The sequence below is a fragment of the Epinephelus lanceolatus genome, chromosome 11, assembly GCF_041903045.1.
Source record: "Epinephelus lanceolatus isolate andai-2023 chromosome 11, ASM4190304v1, whole genome shotgun sequence".
NCBI classification, from domain to species: domain Eukaryota; kingdom Metazoa; phylum Chordata; class Actinopteri; order Perciformes; family Serranidae; genus Epinephelus; species Epinephelus lanceolatus.
Window position 1 is genome coordinate 15151767 of NC_135744.1, and position 21580 is coordinate 15173346.

At 39.0% G+C, this 21580-nt stretch overlaps 1 protein-coding gene across 1 annotated transcript in view; it reads left to right on the top strand.

Annotated features, from left to right (window-relative positions):
- Nucleotides 1-1589: 1589 nt before the first annotated feature.
- tlcd3a (TLC domain containing 3A) overlaps nt 1590-21580 on the top strand; it is a 46629-nt gene continuing 26638 nt past the window's right edge. The window contains exons 1-2 of the mRNA XM_033636907.2: nt 1590-1989; nt 17112-17198. Coding sequence (XP_033492798.1) covers nt 1868-1989; nt 17112-17198 — 209 coding nt within the window. The 5' untranslated portion in view covers nt 1590-1867. The remainder of the gene's footprint in view (nt 1990-17111; nt 17199-21580) is intronic.

The window sequence follows — 21580 nt, forward strand, 5'->3', positions numbered from 1 at the left end:
TATCCTTTCCTTGAAGAGCACCTGATTTTTCAGTTACCTATACACAGTGTCTTGACCCAGTGCAGCTCTCCCCAGTGTTTTCTTCATTTTTTTTTTTGGTCTGGTAGTTCTGTCTCAATAATGAAGTCAAAGAGGTTTCTTTTAAAATTTGCATCTAACATATCTAACAAAAAGACGTTGAATAAATTTAGAATTGATATAAAATATTCTTGTACTCTCTGTGAATTAGGAGAAGAATGAGTCGTCATTTGTTTAATTACCATGTGTGGATGTTTAACAATTTAAAAGAAGAAAAACTGGGCAACGATTCAATTATAGGATAAAGACATTTTCACGTGTTTTGACAGAAATAATTCTATTTTAATTTTTAATTTAATTTTATATACTTTATTAATCCCCAAGAGGGAAATTCAATCTTTTCACTCTGTTTCACATACATAAACACACAGGCCTGAAATACACACACATGCACAAACAGGACCTATACATGCACAAAATGGAGAGATGTCAGAGTGAGGGTGCTGCCCTGGACAGGCGCCCCAAGCGGTTGGGGGGGGTTCAGTGCCTTGCTCAGGGGCACCTCGGCAGTGCCCAGGAGGTGAACTGGCACCTCTCCAGCTACCAATCCATGCTTCATATTTTGGTCCGGGCGGGGACTTGAACCGGCGACGCTCCGGTTCCCAAGCCAAATGAATGAAGGAATGAATAATGATAAAAATAATAATAAATGTTATATATAATTTTATTCATTTATTTATTTAAATTTTCACGGTCACAAGTAGAGATAGGCAAACACAAGACAATTACAACTGATTATGTGTTTGATAATGATAATAATAATAATAATAATAATAATAATAATAATAGAATTATTATTATTATTGTTGTTATTATATTTATGTTAGTATTATTATTATTATTATATAATTTTATTTATTTATTTAAATTTCCACATTCACAAGTAGAGATGGGCAAACTCCAAAATGGATTTTGAACTACTGTGTTTAAATAATTGTTTTATTAAGAATCACAACAATATGGCACACAATAAGAGATAAAAAAAAAACTAAATAAAACAAAAAAAGAACAAAACAAAAAATAAATAACTAAGCAGCCTCAAGGAAAAAGACAATAAAACTAATTATGTTTGATAATAATGATGATGATAATAATAATAAGAATTATTATTATTATTATTATTTTTGTTGTTGTTAATATTATATAATCTTACTTATTTATTTGAATTTCTACATTTACAGGAAGAGATGGACAAAATCCAAAACGGAGTTTTATTTTATTTTATTTATTTTATAGTACAACAATATGGCAGCAAAATAAAATATAAAAAAGAAGAATAAGAGACAATTAAAACTAATCATGTGTATATTATATTGCTTTTTTTAATGAAATATTTTCTTGTATTTTTTCCCCCTGTATATAGGTACCCCTTGTATGTACATAATATTAATGTACCCTTTAAGAATTTAAAACAAACAAACAAACAAACAAACAAACTGAATCCGTTTTTTCCGGCCTTTTGAAACCTCTCACCGGAAGTAGCCCCCTTTATTCTGGCACCGGATCAAGACTTTTATTTTGACAGTCACGGTGGGAAAGTTCAGTGTGTGTTTCCTCGCCTGTAGCTCGACAGTGGTGCTGCTGCTGAGTCTCAGCACGGCACAGCGCGTGTGTGTGAGTGTGTGTGTGTAAGAGTGTGTGTGAGCGGATGGTGGTGGACTGTTCCCGGTGAAAAACCACCGACCCCCGGCCCGCAGTAAAATGCCTCAACGCCGCGTGTAAACGGGCCAAACTGTCGGAGGGGAGCGAGTCAGGTCTCCGGGCAGCTTCAGAGGAAAATACCGGCAGGATGTTGCAAGTTTTAGCTTGTGGCGCCGTAGTTTTCCCCGGTCTCTTCTTCGCCTTCAGGAGGATCCTGCCGTGTGTGTTCAAACACTGGAGCGATGCCGACGTGGTGCTGGTCAGCGAGAGGTAAACCAGCTACATTCATCTCTTTATTTACACCACACCTAGCTAAAACACCTCATAATACTAAGCTAATGTTTAGCATTTGACCTTGTTTGGTGGCTTTTGGCTGGTAGCGGTTCCCCCCGTCAGTTAGCCTGCTTCTTAACGTCTTATCTTATCTTTTATGTCACGTAACAGCGACTGCTGTCATCTAAATTGAATCACCAGCTTCTGTACTTTGTGTATTAACATTCTACGGGTGTAATGTTTGATTTAGCATCGGTGCTTCTGAGCTAAATGGGCACAGTAATCCCCCAAAAATCTTTAGAAGGATGATTTGCAGCTATCACAGCAAAACGATGGGTCCCTGTAGGAATATATAAATGCTACAGTCAGATATAAAAGACTGATGGACACCAAAAGCTTAAATGCAAACTGAGCCTTTTCATAAGAGTTTAATCTGTGTGTTGTGCATGTAAAATAGACCATATATGTGTGTGTGTATTTAAAAGTTCTACCAACATTCATGTTTTCATGGTGGTTTCACATGCAGTAAGTAGTGTGGGACAAAATTAAATTGCACCCACCAGGCCTTGTAACTAGTCCACATTGGAAGGGACCAGGGGTGGGCGATATGGCCCTAAAATATTACCACGATATTTCAGGGTATAGTTGTGATAACAATATTCTTGATGATACGACAAATTAAGAATAAATAAGAATTATCAATAATTCAAGAAAGTAGAATTGCAACAAAATAAGTGATATAGTTTTACAGTTTGCCTTCAAATATTCAGTTAAAAGCTAACAAATATTATCTCTCACTTTTTTAGTTTGTGAACAACAACAGTAACTTACAATATTGAGTTTAACGTCGACTCCAGCATCTACTAGATCCGAATTCTGACATAATGCTACTTAACCCATTATTGACGGACAAAATTTCATATCTCCATATTTATGCCAGATATCTCGATACCGATACAATACGATATGACTATGGGTTCAGTGAAAACTTAGCATTCTTTATAAAAAAACAAAACAAAAAAGTAGTCCGAACCATTTTCTGGAAGCCCTCTTTAGTGACTGAATACACGGTAATCATGCGTTTAGCTATATGCTACGTTATAGCGTTTGTAATGTCTTTGTGACTGATGGAGGTCAATTCGTATGGCATTATGCTACTGAATGCATCAGCGATCCAACCTTACTTGGGCTTGACACAGATGTCCCCGCCATGTCTCTTATTGCAAGGCACTCTTCATACAGTACTCGGTGGTGTTGTTTTAGGTGATGATGCATGTTTGTCACAACCCCTCGCTCTGTATATCCTCCTTTCTAAAACCGAAATACCTCCAAATAATGGAGGTTGACTTATTTTTCGCCACCAAACCTGCACCGACCTCATCTTCCACGTCCATCTTAAATTTCCCACTGTGTAGTGTGTACTAGCAAGTTGCTAGCAGCAGCACATCTCCCTCGCTCAAGGGGATGTTTGTGATTGGTTGGCTTCGCTGTCGATCCAAGGCAAGCAGGAAATGAGGTTTGTGATTGGCTGGCCTTAGCTGTACATTTATGGCAAGCGTCAAAAGGATGTTTGTGATTGGCTGAGCTGTACATGCAGGTCGAGTTGGGGAAATTATATTGTCAATATCGTTGTCTTTTGGGATATTAATATCTTGCATGTTCATATCTCGATATAGATAGGATAACGATATATCGTTCAGCCCTACTATTCGGCAGTTTGCTTATATTACGTAAGACTTATGAATGAATATCCATACTGTCTTCATCTAGCCAGAGCAGTGTGATCATTACTTGTAAAGGACACGCTATATAAATAGATTTAAAAAATGAAACTAATGGACAAATTACCAATCACTAGATGTATCCTGGTGCATCAAAAGATTGAGGACTAGTCCAGTCATGAAGGGACTGTGCTTTCAAAATGGATGATAACTTATTTTACCGACCGTTTTCACAATACCAAACTCCAGCAGGTTAGTGCCTAGAGCTGGGCGATATGGCCCTAAAATACAATATTTCTGGGTATTTTTGCAACAACGATTATCATGACGATAAGACAAATAGTAAAAAATAGAATAAAAGATATTACATAGAATTGTAACAAAATAAGTGATATAGTTTTACAGTTTGCCTTCAAATATTTACTAAAAACTAAACAAAAATGATCTCTAATTTCTGTAGTTTGTGAACAACAACAGTAACTCAGAGTGAGATTCAGATTCTGTATATAATATTTCATTACATTACATTACATTACATTTCTCCTCTAACCATCACGCTGTAACCTGTGACAGGCTGTTATGATACCACAACTATCACACATTCATATATATGTAGTTTTTTGTCAAGCTGCAAGCGTCACATAGGTTTACATTACCAAAGGTTTATGACAAAATCACTTGACGCCACACCGACTCCCATGTGCGCACGGCGAGAGAGGGGAGGGAGAGATGCTGTGCTGCTGCCAGAGGAGCCGCTGAATGAGTTCCCTCTGAGCAGTAAATCACATGTAGACATGTAGTCCAGTCCGATTAAGGATGCCCAGGCCTAACGACGCCACAGTTTATTCCACACTACTGAAGCTGCTCCTCTTTTTGGATATTTTTTTTTTCTTCTTTTTAATAATTTGTAATAATTTCGCTTTCAGCCATGCTTGTTGTTGCCGTGGGTAACAGTATGACATCAGTATGTCAACAAGTTGATATATTGTATCACGATATGAATTTTTCATATGATATTAAAAATAATCGTGAACGAGATGATGTCACATCCCCAGAAGGGACAGATGTTTTTGTGTGAACAATCCCAAGCTTGATCCATGTGTTATTATACTTTCTTTTTTTATATAAATATATAATTATAACTAAATAAAAAATTAAAAAAACACAACCTTACTATCACAGTCCAAAAAAAGAAAACAAAATAAATAGATAAATAGAAAAATACACATCACCACCAGGCAAAGCAGTCACATTCAAATCACCAGGATATGTTATAGTCAGTTCCCATGTTATTGATCAAGTAGCCTCATCAGTAACTCATTTCTTGAGTACTGCAGAGTAATAATAATGAATATATCTTGTGTGTGTGGGTCAGTGTGACTTGCTCACATGTGCACAACTCAGTTCAATGCTCATTTGTACGCTGTCACTCCTGCTAATCCTCCTCTGAGCTCTGGTCAGGGTCGACTGCTGAGTTAGCTATGCACTGGAAAACACTGAACCCTACACTCCTGAAAAAACGTTTCTACTAATTTACTAATGCTCATCTGATGGAAAATGTTCCTACAAGCATCCATGCCTCAGGGGATGTGCTTGTTCACGACTTAACCAGCCTCTTAAGCATCTACTCTGCCACACAGGTCGCAGGCTTGGATCATGCTGGTGTCTTTGATTGTAGTGGGGCAGTGTCAGGAAATTCACCAGGTTTCACCCTCACCGTTTTAGTTTAGTTTTTGAAAATTCCTGTAACCAGTAAGTTACTGTGTGTTTCTTTCCTCACAAAAAGCATAAACATAATAGGGTTGCAACTGTATGAGATTTTCATGATATGATAACCATCTCAGAAGATATTGGGGTTTCACACTATTACAATTAAGGATAGACCGATACATCGGCCGGCCGATATATCGGGCCGATATTTGAGTTTTTTTACTTGTATTGGCATCGGCCGATATGCGCGTGGGTTCGCAGATTTATTTTTCCCTGGCACTTTTTTTCATTTGAAAGTATGTGGTTAAGTTGAACAAAGCTGTTGAATCCTACTGTGTACAGTAGTTGTTGTTATATTTATGCTTCAGCTTAAATATTTGTTTATTTTATAAAGACATTACTGGAAGATTTAAGAGCACTGAACTCTTTTTTTTATTTGAATGTATAATAATAATAATAATAATAATAATATTCTACCTGTTCTACCTCAACTTTCCATCTTGTTTTAGTATTTCTTACTGTTCAATAAATGTTTCTTATTTTAAACTTGAGACCTGTAATATTTGTTATCATTGTGTCATTTTTTTTATGTAAATTGAGGGAGCAAAAGCAGTATCGGCCCCAAATATCAGCTCAAGAAAATCGGCAGTCCATAATCGGTCATCGGCTAAAGGTGATGGAAGAAAATCGGTATCGGCATCGGCCCTAAAAAATCCATATCGGTCTATCCCTAATTACAATATTTATATTATTTTCAGTCCCAATGACCCTCAAAAGAATGAAAACAGAAAACTTATTGTTGGTTGAACAAATGTTTTGCAACTATAATTTATATTTGAAACCATTTTGTCGATGGAAGTATGTGTAAAAAGTCTTCCCTTAAAAAGTAACTAAAATAAAAGGAGGAATTTAACATCCAGTTGCCTTTGTTTTTTCAGTATCATAGATAAGCAAATATACACAGTATGATAACCTTTTTCTTATAGGCTATATCATGGTATACTTTGAAACCGGTATATTGCTGCAAGCCTAATGTATAGCCTATATATTTCATCTTTCCTTTACCATCCTTTGTAAATTTCATTTTAGATGTCTGATTGAATTTTATTTTGAATAGTGTTAAGGTTGCAACGTTTGTTCAACCAAAAATAACCCTTCTTATTTACTTTTTTTTATTTTATTATTTGCACACATAGTAAAAACTACATAGAATCCAGATAAATAATAGAAAAAATAAGGATGTGACAGGAGAGGTCAAGAAGCTATAAGCTTATACAACAGACCTCCGCTCAACTTAAGATAGAAAACTGTATGAACAAGAAAAAACATAACCTTCCATTTTCATTCCTTTAAGGATCATAATGAATATAAATTCTGTAATACCGTGATACTGTAAAACCGCAGTACTTCCTGAGACAGTTATCTCATACCTTTGCAACCCTAAATAGCATACATGAAGGATGTTGGAGGTAAGATCTGACGGAGTTGAAGCCTTAAGGAGCTGACAAAGAATTACATATTTATTAATTTTACAGCAGTCGTAGTGAGTGGCTATTTTATTTTTTCAAAGTTGCCAAGAGTTCTCTTAATGCTAATCAAAATACTCCATAATTCTTATTTAGTTTGGATTTAGAAGGGCTACGTAGTTGACCTGTCATGGTTGAGACAACCCCGATGGCAATGTTGATGAATGAATTTATCATAAAATAGAAAGCTTACCAGAACTTGAGCAGCATTCCCACCATTTTGGAAAACCGGGAAGTGAGACAGGAGTCCTTGAGACATAGCCAACCCCTTTCAATACCTGATTAAATGATGTTTTTGTTGAAATCTGATGGACAAAAAGCCCAGGACACATCTTTAAATGGCAAAAATGTTCATTAAAAACAACAAAGATTATTCAAGCAGTATATTCTTACACTAGTGTTATTGGGATGTACAGTTAGTTTTAGATTTTGAAGGTCGTTTGAAGTCATGAATTTTTGTTTGGACTATTTCCTGGAAGTTAAAAAAATGAAAGCAGATTTAAATATTTTGTAGAATATATCCATTTAGTTTAAATTCATCCTTTAAAAATAATATTTTACCCCAAAAATAGAAATAATGTTTTGCTAATTTTTTTTTTAGGCTTTTTTCTTTTTCTCTTAATAGGACATGAGTCTTCCCAGCTCTCTAGAATGGATGATGATAATGAGAGACAAAATAAAAAATGAATGGTCAAAATCAGATCAGCAGAGATTACGGATGTACGGTAATATCGGCACATCATCGGTATCGGCCGATATTGGCTTTAAAATGAACTATTGCAATCGACCAACATGCTTTTAATTATTTTGCACAATGTATTAATATTACATACATTGAAAAGTATTGTATTTCATGTTTCCACCTGCTGGTGAGCCGTCACGATGAGTATGCATGTATAATATGTTAATTCCACTACAGAGGAGACTTGATGATCACTGAAATTAGATGAGGAAAAAAGTTGATATATGGATATCGGTTATCGGAAAAAAATCCAATATCATTTTTCCCTGGTAGAGCTATTTACTTTTAATCCCTAGAATGGGTCAAGATCGTACACATGCAGCCTACAATTCCCACAATGCAACATGATAGCATCCTTCATTAAACCCTCTTTGCATGTTAAGTGCCTGTATGTCTCTATAACTCCACATCTCAGTCTCAAAGGTACACAAATTTGACAGCTGGATCGTTTATTTATTAGCCCCAAACAGCCAACTACGCATTAGCTGTAAACTAGCTAGCGACAGACTTTGGACTTCTTTCTGTTATTTCCCTTCAGTCTTTTGTCCTTTTTCCTCTTGTCTCCTTATGATTTGTCGAAGCAGATCAGTATACTCTGGGATTAGGCATAGGTTTGCTCAAGTTGAAACATCCACAATTCGCACAGGCGCAACTTTACATCAATTCATCAAGTACGACGACTAAACTGTTTTTATATGTGTAAAATTTGTGGAATTCCCCTTTAATTTGAGGCATCAGAAAGCAGACCGCACTTGCTCCTTATAGTCCTGATGTTGAGGTGTTTTCTTTGACCTCAAGATGTGTAAGGTTGTGTTGATTCGCAATGTCATGGTGGGCTCTGTCAGCACTGTAACTTTTTAAGTTGAGATGAATTCATCAGTAATTCAATTTGTAAATAACATTGTGTGTTTGAAGCATAACCATTAGAGTTAGAACAAAGAGCCTATTGAATAAGGGGTGAGAATAATCCTCAAGTCAGCACAGAAAAAGTTAATCCATACACACAGACTTTGTTGTTGAGAGAGGCCTTTTCTCTTTCATTCACTTCACTGAAATTGATAATGAAAAACCAATGCTCAAAACAAAATTTTTAAAGCGATAAAAGGACAGGGAGACAACTTTGCTATTCTTGCCTCTCCTGGAACAAAAATACACGCATTTTAATGTATGGAAAAACCATGATGCTGGGGTTTATCATCTGTAGAGCTGCCACTGGTAATTATTTGCATTATCAATTAATCTGCCAGTTATTTTTTCAATTAAGTGTTTGTTTGTTTTTCAGTTTAAATCCCCTAAATATTCAGTTTACTAACAGATTAAATTACGAAAAGCAGGAAATTATCATAATTGAGTAAGTTTTTTAACACAACAGTTTGCATTTGTGCTTGAAAAATGGCCTAAATGATTAATCAAACGTCAACGTAGTTGCTTCGGTCTTATGTCTCAGGACATCTCAGACTTTGTGCGTCTGCCGCGCAGGATGAACTTCCCCATATGTGTCCAGTGTGTCTGGAAAAGAGAGAAGTGGGTAATGAGTGTCAGCGATGATCACCATCACGCCTGAGCTGACAGAAAGATGTAACATTACTAACCACATTACTTGATTGACGGGTGATCTCTAAGAGTGCTGAGACACGACAGCAATCAGAGCTGAACACCTGCCAGGATGACTGCTAATCAGCTAAAAGGATCTGAAATCAGACCAGGTGCAACTTTAGCCCACTTTAAAGAACAGCACCTGACTTCACCAGGGATTATAATGTTCAGCATCACCCGGCTGGCACACTCTCGGCTTAAGAGTCTCGTGGCCACAGTTAACGTGGCCTTTTTAGTTTCACACAGCAGCAGTGCTCTCAGTACAAGGACTTATAGATGGGTAACAATGCTTTGTGCCTTTAGTACACAGTTAAGTGGGTCTGAAATGACCACCTGCCAAACACCTTAACTTGACATAAATCTATTTTGCCTCAAGAACACAGTAAAGATTACGTCAACTTTTCATTGTCATTCAGTATATATGTGATATAATATTTTGCCTTCCTTGTGAATAAAAGGTGGTGGACAAAGTATTAGGTACACCTGACACTATGGTGGAGTCCAGTACAATGAACATACATTTGATCTGCAGATTTCCACCAAGCAGCTGACGGAGCTGATTTTAGCCACTGCAGACAATTCTTGTCATTTCAACAGATGTGCTGCAACATGATTCAGAAGAGTCCCAGAAACTAATAAAAATACACGCCTTGTCTATTTCTGACAGAGCCACTGCACGTAACACTGAGCAGATCGATTTCTCCTGTTAATAGTATGTGAAACATTGATTTCCTATGATGTAATTATAAGAAAAAATGTATTTTTAATAACTAAAACACAGTCATGAATCTTTGATCCATGTCATTCATTACTAGACTTTTAACAGTGTCAACTTTGTACATACAGTACAGGCCAAAAGTTTGGACACACCTTCTCATTCAATGCGTTTTCTTTATTTTCATGACTATTTACATTGTAGATTCTCACTGAAGGCATCAAAACTATGAATGAACACATGTGGAGTTATGTACTTAACAAAAAAAGGTGAAATAACTGAAAACATGTTTTATATTCTAGTTTTTTCAAAATAGCCACCCTTTGCTCTGATTACTGCTTTGCACACTCTTGGCATTCTCTCCATGAGCTTCAAGAGGTAGTCACCTGAAATGGTTTCCACTTCACAGGTGTGCCTTATCAGGGTTAATTAGTGGAATTTCTTGCTTTATCAGTGGGGTTGGGACCATCAGTTGTGTTGTGCAGAAGTCAGGTTAATACACAGCCGACAGCCCTATTGGACAACTGTTAAAATTCATATTATGGCAAGAACCAATCAGCTAACTAAAGAAAAACGAGTGGCCATCATTACTTTAAGAAATGAAGGTCAGTCAGTCCGGAAAATTGCAAAAACTTTAAATGTGTCCCCAAGTGGAGTCGCAAAAACCATCAAGCGCTACAACGAAACTGGCACACATGATGACCGACCCAGGAAAGGAAGACCAAGAATCACCTCTGCTTCTGAGGATAAGTTCATCCGAGTCACCAGCCTCAGAAATCGCAAGTTAACAGCAGCTCAGATCAGAGACCACATGAATGCCACACAGAGTTCTAGCAGCAGACCCTCTAGAACAACTGTTAAGAGGAGACTGCGTGAATCAGGCCCTCATGGTCAAATAGCTGCTAGGAAACCACTGCTAAGGAGAGGCAACAAGCAGAAGAGATTTGTTTGGGCCAAGAAACACAAGGAATGGACATTAGACCAGTGGAAATCTGTGCTTTGGTCTGATGAGTCCAAATTTGAGATCTTTGGTTCCAACCGCCGTGTCTTTGTGAGACGCAGAAAAGGTGAACGGATGGATTCCACATGCCTGGTTCCCACTGTGAAGCATGGAGGAGGAGGTGTGATGGTGTGGGGGTGTTTTGCTGGTGACACTGTTGGGGATTTATTCAAAATTGAAGGCACACTGAACCAGCATGGCTACCACAGCATCCTGCAGCGACATGCCATCCCATCCGGTTTGCGTTTAGTTGGACATTTATTTTTCAACAGGACAATGACCCCAAACACACCTCCAGGCTGTGTAAGGGCTATTTGACCAAGAAGGAGAGTGATGGAATGCTGCGGCAGATGACCTGGCCTCCACAGTCACCGGACCTGAACCCAGTCGAGATGGTTTGGGGTGAGCTGGACCGCAGAGTGAAGGCAAAGGGGCCAACAAGTGCTAAACACCTCTGGGAACTCCTTCAAGACTGTTGGAAAACCATTTCAGGTGACTACCTCTTGAAGCTCATGGAGAGAATGCCAAGAGTGTGCAAAGCAGTAATCAGAGCAAAGGGTGGCTATTTTGAAGAAACTAGAATATAAAACATGTTTTCAGTTATTTCACCTTTTTTTGTTAAGTACATAACTCCACATGTGTTCATTCATAGTTTTGATGCCTTCAGTGAGAATCTACAATGTAAATAGTTATGAAAGTAAAGAAAACGCATTGAATGAGAAGGTGTGTCCAAACTTTTGGCCTGTACTGTATGTGACAGCACAACAAAGTAGGCAACAACAACAATGTAGCTACACGTAACTACACATTTTGTAAGCTGAAACCATTTCCCTCAGTGGAAACAAAGCTTTAATTTCACAAATAAACAATAAACTGTGAAGACAATAAAGCCTCCACAAAATAACATTTTAAGTCTTGTGTGTGATTTTTCCTGGCTTCATATGAGCACAGTAAATCACTGCTAGCTGCTAGGCTAATGTATACAATGTAAAATGCCTTAGGCTTGTGCTAATAACGTTAGCATGTTGTATTTGTGGGGAAAACGTGTTTAGTATAAGACAGTTGTTTTGTCAGTGAACCTTGTGAGTTGTAATGGAGCCAAATTTTGTAATGTCACCTTTGTTAAATATTGGTTGTCCCTGGTTTAATATGAGTAGAGGAAAAGTCTGCTAGCAGCTAGGCTAATTTATATAATGTAAAATGCCATAGGCTTGTGCTAATAACATTAGCATGTTGTATTTGTGGGGAAAATGTGTCCAGATAAAGACAAGTGTTTGTCTGTGAATGCTGTGAGTTATAGTAAAGCTGATTTGTCTACTTGTGTTTCAAATATTCGCTATTAAGCCATGTTTAATGTGTGTTTAATGTGTGTCTAATGTGTGTTTTGAATCAACCCCACAGCCAACTAGTGTTTTGGAGGTGTAACTGCAGAGTGACAGAGATACACCACCGCACAAGTATAAATGCTCACAACAGTGTAGGCTATGGCGCAGGTTCTGTATAGAGCTGATGCACATGTATAAATCCTCCTTTATTTACACACATATTGAAGCTTTAGTGATGAGTTGTTCAAGTTTAAGTTTGTATTCAACATAATACCTTATTATCTCAATTAAATCTCAAATTATGTTTGGCCTGTGGATTTTGTTACTGCCACTGCCCTCAGCTGCTGAGTCAAAAAGTTCATTTCAGAAGCTGCACATGACAAAACATGATAATCATCGCATCTGAAAATATGAACTTTGAACAGTACGTTTGTCAGAGCTAATATTTACCATAAGGAAATTGAAGTACATTATTTGAGGGTGCTCTAAGTTACAAGAGGGACGTGTCTGTTAATAGAGTTAAAACAATTGATGTTTTCTAAAAATAATTTGCTTTTTTTCCTTATATTGGTGGTTGTTTGACCTATGATGACCACTGACTAGAGGCCAGAGCTCACCCTCCTTTAGCACTGCAAATCAATGATTGGTTAATCTATTGATTTTGATTAATCATTCAGTCTCGAAAATGATGACTAGAATTTCTCAGAACCCAGATTGCTTGTTTTGTCATTTTAAAGTTAACAAATGTAGTCATAACCAGCTGGTTTTTAAACCATCAATAGATTAGAAAAAGTATCAAGGTGATTTTCTGTTGATTGTGTAATTGATAAAGTGTTTCTACTACTAACAAAATGGTTCAGGAACAATGCATTTAGTGATGTAGCTGCATCCATTCATACGACTGAGTGGCCATGATAGAGAGAGTTCCTTCTTGCCATGAAATGCACTTTTCCCTGTTTGCTGTTTTTGCCTCTGCTGTCACTTTTTCTCTCGCCCTGCTGCAGCACCAATGCAACTACAGATTACGTAGCCCATTTACTGGAGGAAAAAAAACACCACTCCTGACTGTCAGACACTGTGCGTGTGACAGAACACGAAAGAGCAAGTCGTCCATGTATAACGTACAGTCAGTAAGAAGACTCGGTTGTAGTGTGAGAGGGAAGCTGAGGTTGTTCACCGGCCTGACACAGCAGGAAAGAAAAGACAACATTGCCGAACAAGGCAGCGAGGCATTCTTCCCTTTCTCCCCTCCACACGCTACTCACCCCATCAACCTCAACCTTTCATCAGCAGAAAGAGCGGGGGTTATTGGCGGACACACAATGAATGGGCTGTGTAAAATCTGGGTCTTGTGATAGAGTATGCGGCCATACAGCCCTAGAAAGCAGTGAGGCGTGGGGGTAAAATGTGTGTGTGTGTATCCGTGTGTGTGTTTTCTGGGGCTAGAGAGGCCAGTCAGTCTTTTCCATCTCAGGCCTGTGGTTTTGTAGTTGCCGGTCACGTGGCCTTCGTTGCCTTGCCGATGCCGGTGTCATGGCCGCATTCCCATGGAGATTGGTGTGAGGTGACAGCAGGTTCAAGCAGAAAGCCCCACAAATACACTCTTTGTTTCTCAATCTCGCCACTTGCAACACACGATTTACACGTTAAAAAAAGAGAAAGAAGGCAGCCTTTATTGGCCTTGTAAAACTAGTCATTATTTACAGCAGGACTAAAAGTCTGAAGCTTTTCTTACGCAAAGAGAATTCTCAGGTCGTCTTGGTTCCTGCTAACCTGAGACCTGAGCCAGGACCTGAGTCAGGCAGGGCCCAAATGATATTGACTCTAACCACATGTGTTAAGGGTCCGGTGGTATTGGGGAGGGTCTTGGGCTTTGTGACAATATGTTGCTCCATGGGGCTTTGCTGTAAGTATATTGTGAATTACAGGAAAAAAGATGTGTATTGCTGCTTATTATAACTTCAGATTAGGGATGCTAGTTTAGATGAATTTTGCTTTCAGTGGCCCAAAACCCATTAACCCGTAGCTAAACGGTTAATTTTTAGGAAAAAAGAAACACAAAATGCCGTGAAATACATGAGGCCTCTTATTTTAGTAAGGCGCTCCATTGACTCAGTTCAGACCAAAGATTTGTGACGTGATGAGTTGAAACTTGCAACTACTTGCAATGCGCATACCCACATACAGCGAGCAGCAGCAGCGACCCACCGTCCAACACCGGCACACCGTGAGGACAGAAACAGCATCACCTATAGGGATGCACTGATTCATCAGCTGAACATATCGGCCGATATTCGCCTTGTTGACTGCCATCGGCCTATTGGCAAATAAGGTGACAGAGGTCTTCCTTGGGAAGCCTTCGTGCTGAAAGGACACAGTAAACTCACTGCTGTTGCATCAGAGGACCCACCCTGTTGTTTCCCTGATAATGCTACATTGGGAACAACAAATCCATGTTGACACTGGCAGGAGGAGAGCTACTTAACGTTAGCTGTTAGTAGGGATGCTGCGATCTGGATCAAAAATATGCTGCGATCCAGCCAAAAAACGTGGATCGGATCGCACTGCAGGGGAAAGGTGCGATGCTAGCACTGCGATACTAGCACTCCATTCCACAAATCTGCTACAGCTTTTCCATCCAGCACTTCATTGTAACACACGAAGAAGAGAGGAGAGCGGGAGGGGGAGGTCATGTGATAACAACAACCGGGTGAAAATAGATAGTTGAAAAAAATATCAGTGGCGTGGCAGTACTTCCTTCTGAAAAGCGAAAAAGACGGAACGGCCGAATGCAAAAGGTGTATTAAACGTATAAACGTGTAAAAATTTAAATATCTAATAAATGGCACAAGTTTTGTCATAATTTCATTTTGAGTAATAGCACTTGATCAAGCCTTTTCTATTATTCCACATTACAAAATAAGTACTAAAAAAAGTGAACCTATTGGTCAGAACAGAGAGATAGAAATATGTGCTGGTATCGGATTGGTATCGGTATCGGATCGGTACTAGGGCTGTGGTATCGGTATCGGATCGAAAGTGAAAAAGTTGGATAGCAGCATCCCTAGCTGTTAGCAGCCATTAACGTTATTGAACTACCAGCCCACAGAGGTTGCATTGAGTTACATCATGATGCGTTCAAGCTCTGTTCGGTAAAAATAAGTATAAAGCGAAGGTAAATTAAAACATTTATCATGATGTGTTCTGATGTTACAAATCTTTAAAAAATAAAACTATTATACTATCATTTTATGTGATACCTGCATTAACCTGCTGGCAAAATGTCAATTGACTCACTCTAATAACCATATTCCTACATAACACCTACCTCTGCACAGGACCACATACATACTGCAATGTTTACCTGCGATGCTTAAATAAGTAAAACATGATTGGTGCAAAAATCTGTCCTAAAATTGGTTAAATACATGTCTTGAACGGGTCTTGAAAAGCATTAAATCTAACTGTCTGATACCTTTAGACACCCTGCTGATTATATTTCTAACATCTGACTCAATCTCGACCTTCGAAGCCCACAATTCCTTTCATAATCCTTTTTATATTTGTACAAGTGTAGCTCCAGAAGTACAGTCTTATATGCAAATATGATTCATTTCTGATGGCAAAGGGAATTGTAGCACAGTATTAAACCTAAACAAGGCCGATAAACTACAAGAATATGTTTAAATTCAAAATTAGTTTTCTCTCAAGCCTAAACAGGCCTCTCATCGATAACAAGCGAGGGCTGAGTAATTGTCGGACTTGATGCAAATTCACAAGGTAACCCATGTTTGTCTCCATTGGCTGCTGTAGGTGGTGATGAGTAGGTGGTGATGTGAACCAGCCCCACAAGGTGCTGTGAAAAGCTGAGACATTTAAACACAGTGCTGTGTTAGAGGGGCGACTGTCTATTATGGCTGCAGTGAGTGTTGGGGAATAAATTACATGTTTTCTGATTTCAAAGCAGCTTACTGTCAGTGCTGCCAAGTTGGATTGCGGCCAGGGAGAGAGCTCGTCTGAGCAAAAGCGGACATTCATAGTTTGAACAAATTGGTGATATAATCCAGCGTCCTGTTTAAAATGGCCACAAATTAACTCTGTTGGAAAAAAAACATCAGCATCTCTTTGACTGTAAACTGAACATTAATTTAGATTTTCTTTCATTACAGCCATAAAACATCACAGTGAGTAACACTTTTTAATGTACCAGTTACTGTTTAACAGATGTCATAAGTTCATGTGTGTGTACCTTTTAAGATAGGTGCGACGCCTATCAATGTTGTGTATGCCTTACGCCACCTCACACAGTGACACTTCAAATAGAGTTCTGTACCAAGTTCTCCTATGTCACAGGTCTGTTTATAGATGAGGAGAGTCGAAGCCAAGCACTGCTAATCCCATGATGGTACACTGAACTTGTAGGTCTGACTGAGTTCACCTGAAGAGACACTTCTTTCCAAACTTGACCTACATTCATCAGGTTTTACTCCCCTCATAGAGACGTCAGTCACATGGAGAGGCCAAAATAATTTTATTGGACATTTGTTTTGTGAGGCTGTACTTAGCAGGCACCATGTTTACCATGTTTACTATCTTAGTTTAGTGTGTTAGCCTGCTAACATTGGACTGACCTTGGCTGGCATGTCTAAAAACACAAGACATAAATACCCTAATGTTATATAAGATACTGTCACCGCCCAGAGTGTGATTAATGAATGTTTATAAATGTGTTTGCTCACTTTATATGACACTTTTTATAATCTTTTTATGTGTCTTTCTCCCAGACTGGTGTCCTCCATCCATGCTGTCATGGCAACCACGGCAGGAATCATTGTCGTGTCATCATGCCGGGGCAACGTCATTAACGACAGGTTAGACTTCAATATCACTGATCCCCTTCATGTAATATGTGGTAACTAGTTTTGGCCCATTCCCCACTCAGTTTCTTACCTGCACCCATCAGGTATGCATTTTCCACTTTGAAAGGTTGTGGATGGTACTAATGGAACTGTTCGTACCGTCCCCATTTTTGGGGCTTTGAGTTTGAACGATGCTGTGCTTTAGCCAATCACAATGGAGGGGGCGTGGCCGAGACGTGCCGGTGTCCAGGAAATGTGTACCTACAGAAACGGCAAGCTCCGCGTCCATGGCGACCGCTCCACCCAAAACGCTGTTTCGTCAACGTGAAAAAAAATATTTTTTCCAGCGGATGTCTTAGTTACAACATGATTGAGCTAAATGGAGTAGTTTCATGTCGTATCCGACAACGGGAGGCTTTTAACAGATGACGTCCTGGTGTTAGCTTTGCTAACTGTCCCTGTCAGCTGCAGCCACTGCTGCTTTCTAGACATCATGATAGCTCAATAGCTCAATCATGTTGTAACTAAGATATCCGCTGGAAAAAATATTTTATTCACGGACCATTTATTGAGTTATTACCTTATTTTTATACAGTCTATGGTTATTACAGACACCGCTAACGGCTAACGTTAACAGCTAACGGTTAGCCCAGCTAATCTACAATAACCATGTTATTATTACAAAACGTGCACACAGAAATAGTAATGTTTGTTCAGTCATTGTGTTTATAGACTTAACAAACATCACATTAGTCTAAACGGTGATATAGTGACGTGAAAAATGTGATATATAGCTAAACTTTGCTGGTTTTCTACCCGAAGTATTTGTAAACAACACGGCGATTCCCTGGGGGCACCGCCGGAAGTGAAGGGCGTGAGCGATCGCCGAGGCCCCTACACTTCCGTTAGTCGAAAAACTCTAGGCTGTGCCTCCAGAGGTAAAAAGTGTTGCGGAGCGGTGTGCTTGTGGGCTACGGCAACATTAAAACCCCTGAGCTTGCCTGAAAGGATTAAATGCACAAACAAGTGGCAGGATAGCTAACTTTAGCTTCTGGGCTAAGATTGGAAGTCTGGACACGCAACAGTGCACTAAATGGACCACCAATTGAAACCATTTCCCTCAGTGGAAACAAAGCTTGTATTTACTTTAGTTTCACAGATAAGAAACAATAAATTGTGAAGACAGTAAGGCCTCCACTAAAATAGCATTATAAGTCTTGTGTGTGATCGATCCTTCAGGGATTTATACTTAGGGATTTATCCTGGCTTCATATGAGCAGAGGAAATCTCCGCTTGTCGCTAGGCTAATATATACCATGTAAAATGCCATAGGCTTGTGCTAATAATGTTAGCATGTTGTTTTTGCTTGGAAAACGTGTTTAGTTTAAGACAGTTCTTTTGTCGGTGAACCTTGTGAGTTGTAAGGGAGCCACATTGAGTGCCATTACCTTTGTTGAATGTTGCTGTTGTCCCTGGTTTCATATGAGAAGAGGAAAAGATCGCTACACGCTAGGCTAATTTATACAATGTAAAATGCCATAGGCTTGTGCTAATAACACTAGCATGTTGTATTGGTGGGGAAAATGTGTCCAGATAAAGACAAGTGTTTGTCTGTCAGTTCTGTGATTTATAGTGAAGCCAATTTGCATACTTGTGTTTGAAATTGTCTCTATTAAGCCATGTTTAATGTGTGTTTTGAATCAACTATATAAATAAAGTTTGATTTGAACTCAACTTTACAGCACTTATCACAGTCCTCCACTGCCGACTAGTGTTTTGGAGGTGTAACTGCAGAGTGACACAGACACACCACCGCAGAAGTAAAAATAAAGTGCAGATTCCCCCCCCCCCCACAACTCGACTCAAATCGATTAGTTGGAAGATTATGTGCGACTTTAGTCGACCAAGATTTTCTTTGGTTGACTACAGCCCTAATAAAAACTACTTAAAAAAAACTACCTACCTGGCAATTTCGTCTTTAGAGAACCACTTTAGAGATGGTGAAATTCACAAGGTCTCACACACCCACCTGTGTGCATCACTGGTATACCGACAGTTTTGCTGATAATTACAGAAGAGCTAGAAATGTAAAATTTGTCCTTACAGTGGCCAGCAAAATGTGCTTTTTATTACTTTATAACATTGTTTTCAAAATGTGGTCAATGGCAGCCTTCAGAAACATTTCGCGCAGCCCCTGGACATGACGTAACATGGAGTCAGGGAGTCTCAGGAGCTGTTTGGCCTGAAAACGCCTTCAGTGATCTATAGGAAAGATTGTTGAGTGCCAAAATAGGAAGGGTTCATCCTCAGGGGAGCATGAACTGGGTAGTCTCGACATTTATATACTTCTTGTGTACAAAAGATAATTCTGACCATTTGAGGAAATTTAGTGTATTTTTGAGATGCCATCTCAGGGACAAAGTGAAGTATGGCCTGATGATGAATGTAGAGGAAAGGTCAGTGATTGTATCAGGAATCATCCACTGTCAGTCCATCGTCGTAGCACTCTCCATAGGTGTATAACTGTAAATGCGACGGCACTCTCAGGTGTGAATCTGAATCCGATGTCCATCCGAGACATGATGCACCAGTTTTCTTGTACATTTGCAGCAGTGTTTCTAGTCTCTGTGATACAATGGCTGCTCGAGGGTGAAAACAGGGGTTACCAGTGTACTTACACCAGGATGGTCCAGGGTTTAAGCTGCCCTAAATATCCTTGAAGAAGAAACAGTTGTACCGCCGTGCTATATCTGTACTAGAGAGGTTGCTACAATACTGTTTTCATCCTGATGCACTTCAGATCACAGGCAGGTCAGGCCACAGTTTTTATGTCATGTACAGTCTGGGTAAAAAAGGCAACTTTCCCTTTAGTTTAACAAGTATTCATATTTTTGTCCTCCATATTGTTTTTAAGGACAGCCTATTCTGTTCTGTTCCTGTCCCCTACATCAGCCACCTGGCAGCAGTTTAGTGTTAGCATAGCAATAGCTTCCCCGTACTGTTTAGGGAAGTGTGACGCTAAGCTAATGCTAGCGTATTAATCCCACTGAGTCAGCGGCCAGACCCGGGCAGGCCCAGTTTCAGGCTGCTAATCTCCGCCGCCCCTCCCCTTCACCCACAGGGCTTAATTCCTCCACAACGCTGCTCAGTTCTGCTGTCCTGTGACGTGCACACGGCCTAGAGCTTAGGAGACACATGCTCCAGAGTCAAACCCACGAATACTCTAATGCTCCATCACAATCTGTCACTTTATTTAGCCTTCATTGCCTCGGATGCAGCAACTTCTGCAACGCTCTGCAAAGGAAAAAAACTGTAGTACTGAGGAAAAGGTATTTTATACACCTGAGAGAATGTCCATGTCTGCATGCTGAGTATGTTAGCATGTAGCTTATGCTACCTCGACACAAGGATGCTTTTGGTATCCTTGTTCTCATCATCCAAAAGCTCCATTGACCCAGTGTCATAAAAAGTCTGTGTAGTCATGTAAAGGAAAATTCTGGTTTCTTATCAGATCTTAAAAAACTGTTATTAACTTTGTGAGGACAGAGCTTTGGGAGTGCAGCAGCACCATAACAGAATTTAAATGGGAAAACAATCATGAGCAGACAGATTTTAAACTACATCATAGTTTGCAGACTGGTTTTCTGATTGAAATTTGACCTATCATACTTTCTGTAGGCTGTAAGGGATTGGTGTCAACATTTTAGGTGTGTTCACCCAACCTTTTATGGCTGTTACTAATAGTTAAGAGTTTTTGGCTGATTTTTTTGTTTTACATATATATGTTAACATTTTTAAAGGATCTCTATAGGATAAAAATAGATACTCAGAATGTGTAGTGACTTTAAACTAATATAACATGTACGTCACTGTACCTTCTGAGTTTGCTCTTGACTGCTCCAGTGGAGGCATGTCGCTGTCTCCCCTGAGACAACCCTACTTCAACCAAAATAATTTCAGTCTCAGTGCCAAAAAGGTTATCTTTGTCTTTCTTTGTTTGCATCATGTTCGCAGGTCGACAGGATGCACCTATCCGTATTAATTATCACCTCCTTATATGGTCATTGATTATTTATAGGTGGGGATGTATGCTAATTGCTGACGAGCAGGAGTGCACTGTCAGTTTACGATTGATTGGCATTTATGAGCATACAAACTAGGGCTGTACCCAGATATTCAGATATTTGAATATTCGTTTCTGTGGGTAAGTATCTGTTATGAAAATTTGGTATTCGACATTCGTTTTTTTGTTGTTTTTTTTTAACATATTTTTTTGGTGCTAAATGTAGTCTTTTGTTGTTGGTAAATGTAGGTTATCAATAAAAATCAAAACTTTTAAATTGCATTGTTAAAAATGTGAAAATATAGTATAGCCTACCAACTGAGCTTGTGCG